Below are 18,166 nucleotides of genomic sequence, written 5' to 3' on the forward strand. Positions count from 1 at the left end.
GAGTTGCCACCAGAGATGATAACATGTTCCAGAGATTTCTGTAAGTCTTCAGCTGACATCCTAGATCTCTTCTTAACCTCATTGAGCATTCTATGTTTGTGCAGTCATCTTTGCAGGAAGGCCACTCCTAGGAAGAGCAGCACCAGTGGTGAACCTTCTCCATTTATAGACATTTGTCTTTCCATGGACTGATCAAGGGTTTTAGAGATACTTTCGTAACCCTTTCCAGCTTCAATTCTTCTAGGCATGGTTAACTTCAGGCAATTATTCATGATAGCAAAATTAAAATTGGTGTATGTTCTTTTTAATGGGGCAGGGCAGCTCTACCCAACACCTTCAATCTCATCTCATTGACTGGACTCCAGGCTGGCTGACTCCTGACTCCAATTAGCTTTTGGAGAAGTCATCAGCTGTGAATATTTACACGGTATGTTTAATAAAAACATATAAATGTTTGTCTGGTATTTGTTTAAGCAGACTCTGTCTATTGTTGTGATGAAAATCAGATCACATTTTATGACCAATTTATGCAGAAGTCCAGATAATTCCAAAGGGTTCACATACTTAATAAAGTTTGTGTGGATACTTGTACTTGATATATCTTGCTTTCATGCCCAAGTGCGGCCATCTGTGGCTGTAATAACAGGACGTACCGAGGGTCTGGAAGTTTAGCGCCACCATCTGGCAGCCGACATTCCAGAAAAGGTGAGGCATGTAATTGGAGCTGTCCACCCTTGTTCCTTTAGGGTAGATTCGGCTCAGCTGATTCTTATTGTACCTGGGGGACTGCTGTTAAGAACCAAACACTGTATATGTGGAATATATTTGCACTAACTGCATTTGCTACGTCTTATAAATTACAACAGATAAAATGCAAACATAATTTATTATGTGTTTTAAGGTCAAAAGTCACAATCTAGGCAATGTTTCTTTTAAGACTGTTCCTCAGGCACTACTTTCCATCCCCATGATGACACACAAAAAGGCATTTGAACACACTAAAGATTATGCACACACAAACGCAAAAACACTGTCTAAAAGAAGCTAAGGTTTTCAAGGGCTGATGGGCTCCCAAGGATACTCAACAAACTCGATGGGGGAGCTCTTCAGGGTGTCCATGCCTTTCGTTTCCACGAATGACGACATCTCAAAGAACTTCCTCCTCTCTGATGGGCAGACAGCGAGTGACATAAGAGAATAGTACAATAGACAAAATTGACATGGGTACAGGAATTTATTAAGATAATCTATGTGCTAAAGGTCTGTTTGACAAGACTGATCATTAACCACTAATGAGTCCACGCAGCTGGCCTCTCTCCCTAATGAGCTACATAGGAGAAGTGCTTAGAACTAACGGGGCTTGACCATCCCTCTCTCACACACACACACACACACACACACACACACACACACACACACACACACACACACACACACACACACACACACACACACACACACAGACTCTTTTACTTTCACTTAATATCTTTGCTGCCCAAGTCACAGCATCTTCCTATCTCTCTCTTTATCACACACACACTTACTGTTTGCCACCTCAAAACTCTTGAATTTGACAGGTTCGATGTAGTTAACGAGAGTCGACATCTCCTCTGTGGCGTTCACCTCACTGCTGGCTGTACCCTGAGGGAGGCAGATACCACTAATCCATCAATCAGCCCATCAGCCAGTCAAACACACCTGTTAGTTGCTGGTGGCTCTTACCTCATCAGAGTTCGGCTTTTTCAGCTCCGTCACCGGCTCGTCCTCCTCCTCTTCCTCACTCTCTCCTTCACCTCCTGGTAGGATGCAATAAAAACAAAATGTACACCACGCTGGCACCAGTTCTCATCATTCCTTCCATTCTTTTTCAACCCACCTAAGGACTTGCGAGGCTCCAAGTCTTTGACCATCCCCTCCGCCACCTTCTCCTCCCCGTTGGACAGGAGCTGACTTCCCTCACTTTCACCCAAAGGACTGTCTACACAGACAACACAAAATGATCAGCTTTAATTTAGTACCTTGAAATCTTATTGTTTTTGCACATGTATGTGTAGAGGGGCTCCTGATGTAGCTGCCATGTGCCATCTTGGCCCAAGACTATACAGATATGCATACCTCCAAACACTGGAAGCTGGTTTCATTTCATCATTACAACCAGACGAGATGAACATAGGCATGAAATCAGCTGCTATAGTGCTGTATAATACAAGCCAAACCTACAGATTCTCAGACCTGCATGCCACTGCAAGAGATGTAGTGTCTGCACTTACCGTTGTTGGGTGACGACTGCTCCCCCAGCTCTCTGCGTTGTATGCTGCCACCGCTGGAGGGTCGGTGGTGTTGGTGCTTCTTCTTGTTTTTAATCAGAATCTTCCCCAGCAGCTCCTGCGGTGAGGGCAGCGGCTGACCCGGCTCCAGCTAAAGCCACATGAAAGACACAATGGCGAGCTCAGTAACCTTCTTTTTGAAAAAAGAACAGAATAAGGCAGCTATTATAATATAATAAGACTCACTGATAGATTAGCTGACATTTTAATATAAACCAGGGGGTGTGAATAGATAACCTTTGACAGGACAGGACTTTTTTTTTTTCCCCTTTTAAGAACTGGGTGTATACACTGGAAGAAACTGGTTGAAAACAAATGTTTATTAGTGGACTACTTTTAGGCCACAGTTGTGAATACAGAGAGGTTTATGAGGTCAAAAGCAGTGCATCCCGAGTTGTGTTTTGGTACAAAATGATCAAGATCATGAGCAGATGTGCATATTGAAGCTGTTTGATCAGACTTGATGGTTTACAAGCTGATTAACACTGTGACTGTGGAGTAAAAGGATATTACTGTGTTGTTAATTTGCCTAGTGAGACATCACTCATAATGCATTTATGTCAAACTAAATACTGGTCTTAAAATAGTATTATAAAAAGGAAAGTTTTAAATGGTTCTATCTATCTCTCTATCTATAAATATATATATATATATATATATATATATATATATATATATATATATATATATATATATATATATATATATATATATATATATCTCATACTTTATTTTTTAAGTTATGTACATCAAATTGGTAAAATTCATGTCGGATCTTACCGGATATTTCTCCAGTGGATCAATGAGCAGGGCATCTCCAAAGATGGTCCTGCAGTACTCTGCCATTTTGGCCTGCTGCTTGGCCCTGACAGAGCAAGAGACACATGTTAGTTTCTGGTTTACTTTAATCTGCCGCAATGGGACAGGACCCTAGACTTAAAACCCAACGTGCCTTCAATCATCAGTTTTGACATGTTTGAGCAAATATTTACATAAAACGTTGGCACCTGGTCTTGTTATAAAGACATCAGACTAAAGTGCAAACTGAAAAAAAGACTTGATCAATGAACCAAAATTCATGGAGCCTGAGAGTAGATGATGTGACTACACGTGCTGACAACCACACTCATACAGACCGTCATGACTTACGAATCTACGTGGTTTTCAAATGACAGGATGAGGGGGTATGGCGAGGCCTTGAAAGCACTCTCTGCTATCGCCTCGATCACCTCCTACAGTCAGGGAAAGAATGAGAATATTAAAAGAAGCTCCACTGAATTAAATCTGCAAGCACATGGTAAAATAAACATTAAACATATTTTGTAACTGCAGGAAGAGGCGAAATAGCGTCTCAGCTTGCCAGGTCTTTATAACATGTACGTAAAATTCAATAAACTATCAAGTAAACCTACAAAGTAGGCCTCTTAAACTTAATACCTTCATAAAAATAAAAATACAGTACTTTTTCTGTGCAGATGTAAATGACTTTTATATAGTCTCAGTCATATATAGAGAGGAAAAACAGACATTTATGTGAGGACAAAACTCCAGTGAACATTTCATACCCTTGTAAAAATGTTGCACAGTAAATTATAAATGAGAGCAATAATCATAATTAAACGAGATAAAACCTTAAAGGGAATAATCCTGGGTAATAGAATGCACAACAAAATAACAAAGTGAACACCAAAAAATCAGTGGCAGCCACCTTAAAGGGGATCTCAGTGGTCATAGTGAAGCCGTGGGTGATGTAAGGCTCCTCGTCTTGCGGCCGGCCCTTCCAGCAGTCCAGCTCTACACAGCGACAGCCAGTCAGCAGCACCTGCCTGTACATCTCCACTGACGACAGACCGGTCAGCTGACCCACTGCAGGCACACGGACAAAGGGGAGGGAAAGATGGTTTCGGGTCCAAAAGATTTACTATAATGCTAAATATTAAAAGGAAGCATTAAACCGGTACATTTTTCTTGTTTACCTGTGAGGTATGTGTTGTGTGAGGAGTTGATAAAGTAGTGAGACAGCGGTTGGTTCATATCGTCAATGATATCCAGCCTCTCTGGAGGTATGAGGCTGTTTTCCTCTCCTCCCAGATACCGACTGAAAGCCTGCAAACTGATCTGGTCTGCAGGAGGGAGAGGGAGAGGGAGAGGGAGAGAGAGAGAAGTTGACTGTGTTTACAGACTATAAAACAGTCAGACTTGTTTTGTTGTTTTGACAGTCAGTTTAAATTGACCAGCATCTGTCAGCATCAGAACAATTGATCTGATTTAAAGGGCAAGGACTGGAAGATGCTATACTAAATTGACATCATCTGCTCTAACAGTAAACTGACCCAATAGGGCATAAGGCTCACGTTTAAGGACAGACATCAACAGGCTAGAGAGAGCTCTCAATGAGTGCTGAACACTGTGGGCTGGATAGTGGATCATCTTACAGGTTTTGGCTTAACAGTGTCCTAGCAGAGCCACTCATGGTAGCCAAGGACCTGCTTTCATTCCCCAGTTTTGTACAGTTTATCCAAAGATTACCCCAGCAAAACATGGAGGACATTTTACCAAAGCTGTGAATGATTCCCACATTGTGAATGTTTTACACACTTGAAATGGATCGGAGGACAACCGTGCCGCACATTAAGTCGAGGATATCAATCATAACTATAATCTTGCAATTATCTGAGTACTGCTGCAGCTGATAAACTTTGCTTTGGGACAAAAAGACACTATCTACAATAAGATACAGCTGCACATACTCTGAACTCTTCAGCTCCCATCTTGAATCTTTTTTTGTGCGGTTATTTGATTTTGCAGCTTAAAAAAGTCAGTGTACCCTGGTCACTTCATTGGATGATCTTCGTGGAAACATATTAAAGGCAAAAGAACCAGAGCTGATTTATATCCGCTGGAATGGTTCACTGCATTATTTTGATCAAAAGAGCTCAAAAATGATTTTAAGCGGCTCTGCATATAAGCATCTAAATGCCTGAAATGTAAACAGGAACATAAAACTAACGGTAAGCAAATCACACTCAAAGTTACTAACCTCTCTCCAGTTGGCTGGTGTTGGTCTCATATTTCTCCATGATCTGTCGGACCTGCTCCCTTTTCAGCGGGGGGTAAAGCACCTCGTTCAGCCTGGAGTCTCGCTGCCTGCGGTTGATGAACTCCATCAACTGGTCCAAAGAGATGAATGGCTTCCTCTTGGAACCACTGGAGCAAAGAGAAAAGTGCACTGAAAACAGTGTGTGTATGAAAACTGAGGTACAGGTTGTGAGCTAGGAAGAGAGCGAGGTTGTTACTAGGAATCATAAAAATATCACTAGATCATCATTGCGACAGGATTCAGGGTGGGGGAAGGAATTTAACATAATGGAAAAATAACTGCATATGTTTGTGAAAGTGTTATTTATGTGTCACATACCTTTCCTCAAAGATGCTTTGTATCTCAGGCCGCAGACAGAGGCTGTCAAGAAACTTTTGGAAGGCCTCCCACGTGAAATCATCTGGCTTGAGTCCCTCAGACTGAAACAGAATGGAGAAGATTGTGTAGAAAGAGGCCTGGTTGTTTCAGAGACACTTTGAAACAACCAGTCAGTGACAGTCTCTGCCTCCAGCTACACACATACTATAAGACATACTTGTACTAAACTATTGAGTATTGTAAATTCTGTAGACTGAACATAAATATGCTTTCTAAAGCACCAAATTACATTCATGACACAGATCCTCCTCAGTATTTTCCCTACTCCCATTTTCCGCACTGTGTGTTCTTCTATTTTACCTGCAGGAGGCACTAGAGCACAACAATACAAAGAGAAATGCTGACAGGACAGTTTGCACAATTTTGTTCTTATTCAAAAATAAACGTCTTGTGACTCCAGACTGATTTTTAGGAAAGATTGCACTGACTAAAAATAAACACACAAGAAATCTTGTTTTACCTACCACACACTGCCAACACAAGCAAACATTTTGGCAAAACAATACATAAAAAGCACATGACTGATATTTTCATCAAACTTTTTAAAGAATGAATGAAGCCATGATTTTTTTTGTATTTTAACAGCTGCTCTTACAAGGAAGTCACATTTACTAGGAAAAATCCTGTTACTCCAAACTTTTTAAGTATTATATATATATTTAATATTCCGGTGTGGGAGACTGAGTTGCAACTATTATCATGTATCAACCAATACAATAGAATCACATATCTTCAGTAGTGTGGTCAGGGATTGCTTTTGATGGTTACCCTGTTATTGAGGAGGCCACATTTCTCCAGAGCCATCTCCACCCTCTTTTTATCTGAAAACATCTTGAGAATACTGAAAGACAGAGAGATAACAGTCACTGTTCAAATCGTTATCATGACTGAGTCTAACCATTCACTGTTCAAAGTTTATTGTTCTCAAAATAAAAATGTAATCATGTTGAAAGTCAAGAAGGATTTGATTTAGATGAGTAACAGTGCGGAGGAAAAAAGGGTCAAACATCAGCAGTGAGTGGAGATAAACTAGAGGTGAACTAATGCACAGACAAAATAGAAAGTGGAAGAGAGACACATAAGAGGAAAGGAAAGAAGAAGTGGAGGGCACTGTCGTCTAAAATTCTGTGTGGAGTTTAAAAAGTGGTTGATGTGTGCGTTTCTCACTTCTTTACAGGAATCTTCCCATCTTGATTAACCTGCAACTTTAACCTAGTGTACCTGAAACAGAGAGAGAGACTTTTCAAAATAAATATCTAAAATCTACAATTGTCAAGATAAGACACACACAACTTCTTACGCTTTGAGGAGGAAAGTGTTCCGCGATGCATTCTGGGAAAGTCTGTTTGTGGCCAAAGCGAACAGCTCATCCGTCCAAATCTGGAAAACACACACGCAGAAAAGAATGAGTTGATAAAACAGGGTTGTTTGACTGTTCGTCTGATGTTAAAACTAAGTGAAACAGCTTGTATATACACAATACACACACACACACACACACACAGGAAATAATCCCTCTGTACAACTCCTAAACATGTCCATGCACATGCCGCTATGTTAACATCGTAAAGTCAGTAATCAGCATATGGCCTGAAGAAAGAAAGGGGGGATAAGGAGGAAGGAAGGCAGAAGAGATGAAAGGAAGGAAGGAAGAAATATTTCATGCAGGTATATGTAATGTGAGAAGATTATGGGGTCGTGGTGGTGGATGATTACCTTGGCTGCATCTTCCTGCATAGCCTGGAAGTTGAGGAAGGAGATGTTGACGAGGTCATTGCCATAGACGATGGTTATTAGCTTCCCTTCAACGTGGTCAGCCTTACCAATGCCCAGCACGTCCCGCAGCTTCCCGTCCTGACATACACACACACACACACACACAATTTTATACTCATGTATTATTAAGGACGTTTCATTACATTGACAGTGAACATGACACATGCAATATATTGACCCATTAACACAGGTTTGGCTTGCGCACACGAACTCTGCATCCTTCCCGCTCCTTGTCCATCTCTCTGTCTCCTGAGAACAGTAAATGTGATGCATGTGGTGTAGCACTCTGATCTAATTAACCAAACGACTCATTCCTCCTTTTTAGACCACTCTTTCTCTACCACCAACTCTCTCTAACACTCAGTGTCTCTCTATCAATTATGCATTCTCTCCATCACTCTGTCTCTATTGCGTCTCTCTTTCATTTCAACTAAATAAATTAGCTTGGGGGACTGTTTATCAAGAAAGTACTGCCAAAGCAGTGCGCAAAATGTAAATTGACATTAAGCAGCAAGCGAGCATTTAAAGGATCAGTTCACCCAAAGTAGGGGAAAAAACTAAAAATAAAGAATAAATCAACAACAACCTGTCTTTTCCACATTTCTTAAGATAATCCACAGACCTCACTACTAACAGTTTTCTTTGGACCTACTTTCTACCAAAGAAATAGTTCTTGTAAAACTGTTGACAGTGTGTTCTGTGAATTTTCCAGAGCAACAGGAACACTGCTTCTGTATATAAATGCTGTTGAACATTTTAAACCTGTATTAACAGACTTTTTGTCCGACAAGCTGTAAATACAACATCAATATATTATCATCTTGGATGATATGGTGAATTAACAAACAGTTGTACACATCCAGCTGATACTGAGTAACATTAGCATTCATTTGGAGTCGTGTTTGTGTCCACCTGATGAATGTAAATCTAATATTCACTCTCCTTTTAGCTGTGGTCTAATCTCTATCAACTCCTGAGGGAAATATCTCACTCTTTAGCTGCTACAGGCTGCAATTTGTTCAACAGCTATTCACTAACGCTATCTGTCTGCTGTTTGGTGCTGGGCAGGTAGCGTGGGGTTATCCGAGCCTTCTAATGCTGACAACAGCTGCCTCGTGTGGCAGTAAACAACACTGATGAGAGTTGCAGGATATACAGTATCTCACAAAAGTGAGAACACCCTTCACATTTTTTTAAATATTTGATTATATCTTTTCATGTGACAACACTGAAGAAATGACTGATGTGAGCTGAGACCTTGTAACACCAAGGAGTCACATGACACCGGGCAGGGAAAATGGCTAATTGGGCCCAATTTGGACATTTGCACTTAGGTGTGTACTCACTTTTGTTGCCAGCAGTTTAGACATTAATGGCTGTGTGATGTCTTATTTTGAGCTGTACACTCACTACTTTACATTGCTGCAAAGTGTCATTTCTTCAGTGTTGTCACATGAAAACATATAATAAAATATTTACAACAATGTGAGGGGTGTACTCACTTTTTAAAGATACTACATATCAAAAAACGAGGAGTTAAAGACACTAAAATGCTACGAGTGACCCTTTTTACGTTGCACATAGTCATTTGTGAATATAATAACGTAATCAAATTGTAACAGCTTTAAAATGGATTCCTTTGCCATAAAATATTGATTATAGCAGCTTGCGGTAATATGGTGTAAGCACCACAGACACAGTTGTATTAGGGGTGGAGGCAGAAATCTGAGAGAACCAAACCATTAGTGATAGGTGAGAAGATTTTTGGAGTGTGGGTGAACCGGCCCTTTAAGCATTTAAACTACGCTGATGAATTATGATGAACACCACATTTTGACGTAACTCAGCAGTCTTAAAAGCACTTTTCCTTAGAACACAATCTGTCATAAAATTCACTTTTTACACAACACTTTCTAAATTAAATGTCACGACTAGACAATATTCCTGGGCCCTGTTTCGGAGTGGGTTTGTGAAAATTCTGAGTTTGTTAAGACTGAGATGAGGGAAACACTGGGTTTTCTGTTCCAGGCTAAGAGGTAACTTAAACTCTCGTGAACCAGGTGTTCTTCAACACTGAGTTTCTGTCTGTCTCCTCCCCTCCTGCTGAGGCTGGAGAAGCTGTCTGACACACACATTCATTTGCAGAAGTTTAAGTCTTTAGAAACATCAAAATCCTGGTTAGATATTAGTGTGGTACCCAAACATGATCAGATAAAGCAAGCCATCTCTGGACATCGTGGATTCACCCTCAGCTCAGAATAAAATCTGGGCTTATAGGCTACACTGTCCTTCTTTATAACACTGACTCTGTAGCCATTAAGGCAGCTGTCAGCTTTGTCAACAGTTCCCCAGCAATGAAACATTTAGCGTAGGCTACATTGCTGCAGGAATCACTGTTTAAATGAACAAATCTGTAGGCATTAGACAAGACACTGATCAATGAACAATTATAGGTATTCCTATCATAGCAATCGTGTTTGAAATGAATTTTTCTGAGTGAGGATGATTTGTGGTGCAGCTGAAACGACTTTAAGATTCTAAAACTGGTTTAAAAATGAGTTTTTGAATATTAGCTACGGTATTTCATTAAATGCTGTTGAGCAAGATTTTTAAATATAAAATGTGTGTTTAAATATGTACAGTCAGTTTAAACCTAGTAACATTTTCAGCTGCAGATCACAAAAATCTTTATTACTTTATAATCATAACTATGTCTATGAGGAAGCTATGTCGAATCCATATTTTCATCTTCAGTTGCTGCCAACAGTCCTGTCAGGTTACAGCTGAATCAACATATTTAAAAATCAAATGTTAAGATACAGTTTAGGATCCCAGCACTTTATCATACATAAAGGAAATTCAAGTCCACTAAATGATGAATGAGTGGACTAAGCTGAATAATTGATCCACAAATCTGCAAGTCCGCACATCCATTATTTGAAGTGTTCACCACTAATACGTGACTTTATATTTGCGTCTGCCAGACCTACGCCCTTACACAATGACTTCCTCGCCAACAGTCACAGGTTATATCACTTCCTGTCTGACAGTCCATCTGTCAGCAGGCTCATTAGGACTCTGACACTGTTACACCATCAGCTGAGAGAGGAAACATACACATACAGTGGACACACACACACACACACACACACACCTTTTGATGACAACCACACTTGAGCATCACACGTCTGGTTAGATGACAAATTATCAACAGCAGGGTGTTACAGCTTCTTTCTCTTTCACACACACACACACACACACACACACACACACACAAATTACCAACCTTTGGTTGTTTGGCGTACTTTCCTGTTCTGGTGTCCCTGATGGTGCTCATGTCCAGGAGCTCCACCTCCTGAAAGACAGACAGATGCCAGTCAATCACTTGATGGGCCAACTGTGGTTCATTTTCATTCATTTATTTATTTTTGCCATGTTAGTGTTGTTCTAGGTGTTGCAATGTTAAACGATCAAATGGTCAGTCCACCACTTTGATCCAGACTGAAATATGTCAATAACCCCTTGAGGACAAACTGTCGTCACTTTGGTGAACCTCTACTTTTCAATATTTCGTCATTATTAGTTGACAGTTTGACCACATAAATCCAAAACGATTGACATTCCCATCTTTGTGTTTAGCCAATGGTAGAATGCTAACACGCTAAGCAAGTATGTTTACGCCCCATGGTGGCATGGCACTCCAGATTTATACACATTGTCTGCTATTTGCAATTTATGTAAGAAACAGCAAGCAGATATGCTGATGGAACAAAAGTGTTTTTGGATGGATGGGAGGAAGAAGAAAATCTTGAATAGAGGCCTGTGTAGAAATTAATTCCTCAGGCTAAAAGCGTACGCTCTGTCTAGGCTTTCTCCTCCTTCCATTAAATCCATTTTTATCTTTCTTTCATCAGACTCCGTTGCTTCTCTAGACATAAAACACAACCACTGACATATGAACCCTGTGTGTTGGTGTGAGACAGTGGAAAACAGAGAGACTCCGCACAGACACACACACAAACTCAAGGATATCAAAGACTTATAGATTTGCATGGCTGATTCTGTGACACAAAAACACACATGTAAACATGCCCACACATGCAAAGAAGCAAAACATACACAGAAAGAGTTGTACTACGTTACAGCAAGCGAGGATAGTGTGGTCTGTGGACGAAGCAAGATATGAAAATGGGAGGGATGAACTAGAGGAGCAAAGTGTGGTCATAAACAGAGGAGGAGGCACTGTAAATATTTGTTTAGCCCTACGCTCATTCCCCATGTTCTTTCTCCCCATCTCTGTGCGGTTTTGCCATGGCAAAGGATCTCATCCATCCTAAGATGTTTCGTTAATGAACTAAAAAAACCTCAAATATTTATGCCTCTCTTCCTATTAGTCTTTGTCTGAATCTGTGAAAGTTTGTCTCCTTGCCCTGGTTTTATTCATGATCTATCCAGATTTAATAACAACAAAAGACAAACTCATAAGTCACTATCCTTGGATTAAGTATTGAAATTCATATCCTCCCCATTCCTTCTTTCGCTACTTGACTGTATGTGTGATGTAATCGCCCTGCTGGCTGTCAACTCTCCTGGGAATGGCCCCGTGCAATAAAAAGGTCAGAAGTATTGGACCAGTTGGATTAAACTCTGTCTCAAACTTTGTCCTCTGATCGGCTTGGGGAGAATAACTTACTTCCTGGGGGAATAAACCGCTTTTGGGTCTGCAGGACACGCATATAGACATATGCGCACACACACACACACACACACACACACACACACACAGACCCACACACACACACACCTCTTCTCCCACAGGCCATGGTTTCATTTCGCCATTGCCATGGTAACTCCTCGGAGACCACAGTAATGAGACTACAACTTTGTCTGCCGCCTGTGTGTGTGTGTGTCCTTGACAGTTAACATTTTCTCACTGGCTAGTAATGTAAAACACACACAGTTGCAGCAATATGACCTGTTGAGCAAGACAGGGTGTAGGTGTGTGCATGTGTGTGTGTGGGAAAGGCTTGTAAGTCAGCGCACATTGGACGCATGTGACGCAAAACGTGAGCAATTCTTCACCAGCAAATCTTCACGGCGGACGAGCACAAACACGTCAGCATGTGATCAGAAAAGCGTGTGAATGTGAAGCGAAACGTGTGTGTTTTTGTACATAGTTGTGTATCTGAGCGCACAACGCGGTGCCCGTGTACGTGTGAAGGTCGATCATCTCCGAGAGCGCATTCCTAACATATTCCGGCCTTCTGCTCAGTTAGCGAGCGTGTATATCTGTGTTTCAGTGTGTAATATTTAGCTAGTCATGGGAGCTGTAGTGCTCCATTCATCTCAGTGTTAAGCCCAAACATGGCTCACTCCATTTATCAGACTCAGCTGCATGCTCATTATTGTATCAAATGAGTCTGGGTGAGAGTTTTCCAGTAATCATGTTGTGATAAAGAGCTACCATTTACTTTAATTTACCGTTTCTGGTGGACTGAAGAACTTTCCCTCAGCCTGACTCATGTGCTTCTGCCTCAGTTAGATTGCCTACATACCCCAGAATGCACTCTCTTACCGATTCTGGTGAATGCTGTGAACTTGTTGCACTCAGCTGTGGATTACATGTGCAGGTAGTTTCTAGTTGAGGAAACAAAGCATGTGCTACAGCAATGCAGTCTGGTCTGTTCAGTCTAGACAGAGCTCATCCTCCCCTTTTGGTTCCAAGGAAGCGATACCAACAACATTACTGTTGATGTTTTAGATTCAATTTGTTCCTGCTATCAAGCACAGAAGCACTGATCTGAGCTGTAACAAATAGTGAGGGACACAGAGAGCCTTGTTCTCTCTAACGGTATCACAATCTGCCGACAGACACCTCTAGAGCTCACTAATTAACACAACTTGTTTGTCTAATCGGTACAAAAACCAAAGTGTAAAAATGACCTTCCTCCCTTCGTTGAAAGGAAGCTCCGTTATTATTGGAAATGCAATATTATAAATGCACTTGTGCCTTTCCATGTAGTGTAGGGCTGCAGCTAACAATGATTTTGGTACTCGGAGCTTGTACAGATTATTTCATCGATTCATCGTTTAAGAAGTACTTTTGCTTGGCGACAGCGGCGGCACCCCCCCTCCGGTAACGGGATCAGCTGTGTAAGTTAACTCATGACTGTGTTACAACACCAACCAGGCGGAGAACAACAAACGCGTGTGTATCTTTAAATGCTAAACTGGCTGTTACTGTTACCTTGTCCACTCTGTGGATGATAGACCGGGTGCTTTCTGATCTGGTGCCGTCGTGCTGTTGCGGTAGGCCACATAAGTTTCGTTTTACGGTGGACGGACTGTAACATTACAGAGTTGTTGTTTTCTTTGTTTGCTTTTTAGTTATCGGTTTAATCGATGAATCGTTTCAGCCCTAATGTGGTGCACTGCAAATACTTCTGAGCAGGGGACAGATACATATTTGTTGCTCACCGAAAGCTGGAACAACAAACAAATGACTAGATGTGTAGTCCGCTAGACATTTTGAAACTCTGCCTATTTTGCTCTGAACCCAGCAGCCAGCGCAGCACACATTGCTATGTATCTGAAAGGGCCATTAGGATAGTCTTTTGTTCTGTGCTGTAGTTGCGTGCATGAGTGGTTTTGATGCAAGGCACTCAACACAAGTACAGTAAATGTTGCTTTGATTAGACCCTCACCCACTTATGACTTTCCTTCCTTCATTTCTTTGATTGGCCTTACACTTCCCCTCCTCCTCCCACCTGCCCTGCCACTCTCCTCCTTTCACTTTCTTAAGATTAGAAAATTATGAAAGGGCAACTAAACAATCAAGGGAGTGCCACTCCTTTCCTGTGACGCGCCCGAGTTTGTGTTTGAAAGATCACCACAGCTAAATGTGTCTCGAATGACCAATCACAGCTCCTATCAAATGGCACATGATGACGGCATGTAGGAAACCGATCCTCCTGAACACACACACACGCACTGCCAGGACGGCATACGTCTCCACCCTCTACCACTTGGCTGCAACCCAACCGGCCAATCAGTTCAGAGGAGTGGAGAAGACACCTTGGTAGAAGACTTTAAAGGACACAGAAACACTGGAGAAGTAGAACAAAGATCTTCAAAATGTTTTATGGTGACATTGTATAGCTTTTTTTTTTTTTCATACAAGAAATGCAGCTCAAAAATGCTTTACAAAGCAAAGAAATGGCATGTTCCAAGTCTTCATAAAAACAAGTTTAGCTAGTTAAAAGCCCAAGTGAAGATAAAAGATTTTAGTTTTCTTTTTAAATATTCAGCGATTGGCTTCCCTGATAGGCAGTCTGTTCCGTAGCTTTGGATTGTAATTGACAAGGGCTGCATCCCTGATCTTCTTTCAGCTGTTTCTGGGAACCTCCAATAAACCAGCAGCAGTTAATTAACAAGGGAGTTAGCAATGTAGGTTGGTCCTAGCCCATTAAGGGCTTTGTACAGTATCTCACAAAAGTGAGTACAACCCCTCACATTTTTGTAAATATTTGATTATATCTTTTCATGTGACAACACTGAGGAAATTAAACTTTGCTACAATGTAAAGTAGTGAGTGTACAGCTTGTATAACAGTGTAAACTTGCTGTCTCCTCAAAATAACACATCACACAGCCATTAATGTCTAAACCGCTGGCAGCAAAAGTGAGGACACCCCTTCAAGACAATTGATTAAGATACACTATATTGCCAAAAGTTTGGGGTCACCTGCCTTTACATGCACATGAAGGTTAACATCCCATTCTAAATCCGTAGGGTTTAATATGGAGTTGGCCCACCCTTCGCAGCTATAACAACTTCAACTCTTCTGGGAAGGCTGTCCCCAAGGTTTAGGAGTGTGTTCATGGGGACTTTAGACCATTCTTCTAGAAGCGCATTTGTGAGGTCAGACATAGATGTTGGACGCAGTCACCACTAATTCATCCCAAAGGTGTTCCATCGGGTTGGGATCAGGACTCTGTGCAGGCCAGTTAAGTTCTCCACACCAACCACCATCCATGTCTTTATGGACCTTGCTTTGTGCACTGGGGTGCAGTCATATTGGAACAGGAAGGGGTCATCCCCAAACTGTTTTGACAAAGTTGGAGCAGGATACTGTCCAAAATGTCTTGGTATGCTAAAGCATTAACAGTTCCTTTCACGGGAACTAAACGGCCAAGCCCAACCCCTGAAAAACAACCTCACACCATAATCCCCCCTCCACCAAACTTTACACTTGGCACAATGCAGTCAGGCAAGTACCGTTCTCCTGGCAACCGCCAAACCAGACTCAGCCATCGGATTGCCCTACAGAGAAGCGTGTTTCGTCACTCCAGAGAACACGTCTCCACTGCTCTAGTGTCCAGTGGCAGCGTGCTTTACACCACTGCATCCGACACTTGCATTGCACTTGGTGATGTAAGGCTTGGACGCAGCTGCTCGGCCATGGAAACCCATTCCATGAAGCTCTCTTCGCACTGTTCTTGAGCCAATCCGAAGGCCACACAACGTTTAGATGTCTGTAGCTATTGACTCTGCAGAAAGTTGGCAACTTCTGCGCACTGTGCGCCTCAGCATGCGCAGTTTCCATTTTATTATAATACCACTAACAGTTGACCCTGGAATATTTAGGAAAGAAGGAAATTTCACAAATGGACTTATTGCACAGGTGGCAAACTATCACGGTACCATGCTTGAATTCAATGAGCTCCTGATAGCGAGCCATTCTTTCACAAACGTTTGTAGAAGCAGTCTGCATGCCTGGTGGTAGATAAGCAGCAGGCTTTTTAGTGAGATCGTTTTGTTCTGCCCTTGCCTTCCAGGTTAGGTTTCTTTAGTAAGCGTTTTACAACAGCTGTTCTGAATGCATCTGGGAAGATCCCAGTTTGAAGGGATGTATTCATCTGTTTCTCCCTCTCGCTCTTTGTCTTTCCTCCTCACTTAGTTGTTTCATATTTCTGTGGTCTGGAGAGAGCAAAAATGAAGAGAGTAAACATGTTCGCCACTTAGCTGACAGACTGGCTGGAGGGATTTGTAATCAGTGAAACATTAGAATCTACACAGAGAAGTGATGAAGAGATGGAAAGAGATAAAGAAACAATAAAAGATGAAAGTCAGTTGTCCATTTGTATGAGGAATGAAAACCATCATAATTCATGAGAGGAACATCAATAAAATGGACACACAAACAACATAGTCATACCAAATGTCTCAAAGCGCAAATAAATACTGGCAGAACATGGCCAAACACACACACACACACACACACACGTAGTTGCAGTAATCATAACCTCTCACAAAACAAACACACATAGATTAGTCCAGCCCACTAACACACCCACACACAGATTACACACACACACATTATATATATACACACACATACACGAACATAGAGATGGAAGTGTGTGTGGTTTAAGAAAATAGTTAAACACTTGAGGAAATATGCTTATTCACTTTCTTGATGAGAGTTAGATTAATCTTATATCTGTCCATTTAATGTGACGCTGGTAAGAAAGCAGTTAGCTTAGCATAGAGACTATAAGTTGGAGAGAGACCAGAGGTGGCGGTGATGGCACGTTCTGAGATCCATCAGCGGCCGCGCTGCCACATAAACACACAAAGACACAGAGCCAATCTGCGCGGATGTTATTAGTTAGCATCCAGCTAACGCCTGTACACAGTCTGTACAGTCAGTACACCGCCTGGTGAAAAAGGTCAGGCAAAATTTTGCTTCACTTTCTGTCTAAAGACTAAGAGGTGCTGTGTTGTACCTTAGGACAGAGCCATACTAGCTGTTTCCTGTCTTTAAGCTAGGCTAATCTAATTTCCTGCTGGCTCCAGCTTCATATTTAGCACACGCACATGAGAGTGATATCGAGCTTGTCATCGAGCTTGTCATCCAACTCTCAAGAAGAAAGTGAATAAGGGTACTCTCAAAAAGTTTAATTAGTATTTTAAAGGATATTTTCAGTTTAGCCCAACTTCTGCCTTGTACTTTTAGACATTATTTTGGTTATAAATGATAACATTGTACTCACCAAAGTAATAGCAGAGATCTGGAAATGCTGACATGGCTACAACAAAGTCCAAGTCCAGACAGTTTATACATTTGCCTGTTTTCTCCTCCAAATAAGTATAACTAACCTGGGAGTTTATCCTGTATGAGTAACTGACTGCTTGTTTCTTGCCCCCTCTACCTTTTTATTTTGTGATGTGGCATCATTCCACATTCGCTATAAATTTGGTGAGAAGGTAAGTTATTAACGGTAGAAATGATGGCTAAAGTAGTTGTAAAACACCAGAATGATCCTTTAAAGTTGAATTTCTAAGCCGCTCATAAAAACAAGGAGGCCCTTTCATTTGCCAAGCAGAGAGATTAGCAAGGCACTATAGTGTACAAATACTCATACAGAAACACACATTTTGGAGGAAGCACCTGCTCAGACAATGGATTCGATTAGGGCAGTTTCTCACTTCTTCATACAAATAACCAAATGTCTATATGTGTGTGTGTGTGTGTGTGTGTGTGTGTGTGTGTGTGTGTGTGTGTGTGTGTGTGTGTGTGTGT

At 41.4% G+C, this 18,166-nt stretch overlaps 1 protein-coding gene across 1 annotated transcript in view; it reads right to left on the reverse strand.

Annotated features, from left to right (window-relative positions):
* plcb3 (phospholipase C, beta 3 (phosphatidylinositol-specific)) overlaps positions 1 to 18,166 on the reverse strand; it is a 52,785-nt gene that overhangs the window by 11,421 nt on the left and 23,198 nt on the right. The window contains exons 3-19 of the mRNA XM_046064175.1: positions 10,868 to 10,936; positions 7,522 to 7,659; positions 7,106 to 7,185; positions 6,973 to 7,026; positions 6,574 to 6,646; positions 5,746 to 5,846; positions 5,368 to 5,534; positions 4,304 to 4,450; positions 4,036 to 4,193; positions 3,477 to 3,559; positions 3,108 to 3,192; positions 2,271 to 2,418; positions 1,877 to 1,978; positions 1,723 to 1,796; positions 1,545 to 1,641; positions 1,082 to 1,166; positions 654 to 778 (exon numbers count right to left, since the gene is read on the reverse strand). Of these exons, the coding sequence (XP_045920131.1) occupies positions 654 to 778; positions 1,082 to 1,166; positions 1,545 to 1,641; positions 1,723 to 1,796; positions 1,877 to 1,978; positions 2,271 to 2,418; positions 3,108 to 3,192; positions 3,477 to 3,559; positions 4,036 to 4,193; positions 4,304 to 4,450; positions 5,368 to 5,534; positions 5,746 to 5,846; positions 6,574 to 6,646; positions 6,973 to 7,026; positions 7,106 to 7,185; positions 7,522 to 7,659; positions 10,868 to 10,936 (1,786 nt within the window). The remainder of the gene's footprint in view (positions 1 to 653; positions 779 to 1,081; positions 1,167 to 1,544; positions 1,642 to 1,722; positions 1,797 to 1,876; positions 1,979 to 2,270; positions 2,419 to 3,107; positions 3,193 to 3,476; positions 3,560 to 4,035; positions 4,194 to 4,303; positions 4,451 to 5,367; positions 5,535 to 5,745; positions 5,847 to 6,573; positions 6,647 to 6,972; positions 7,027 to 7,105; positions 7,186 to 7,521; positions 7,660 to 10,867; positions 10,937 to 18,166) is intronic.

Source organism: Micropterus dolomieu, linkage group LG12 (genome assembly GCF_021292245.1).
Source record: "Micropterus dolomieu isolate WLL.071019.BEF.003 ecotype Adirondacks linkage group LG12, ASM2129224v1, whole genome shotgun sequence".
Lineage (NCBI taxonomy): Eukaryota > Metazoa > Chordata > Actinopteri > Centrarchiformes > Centrarchidae > Micropterus > Micropterus dolomieu.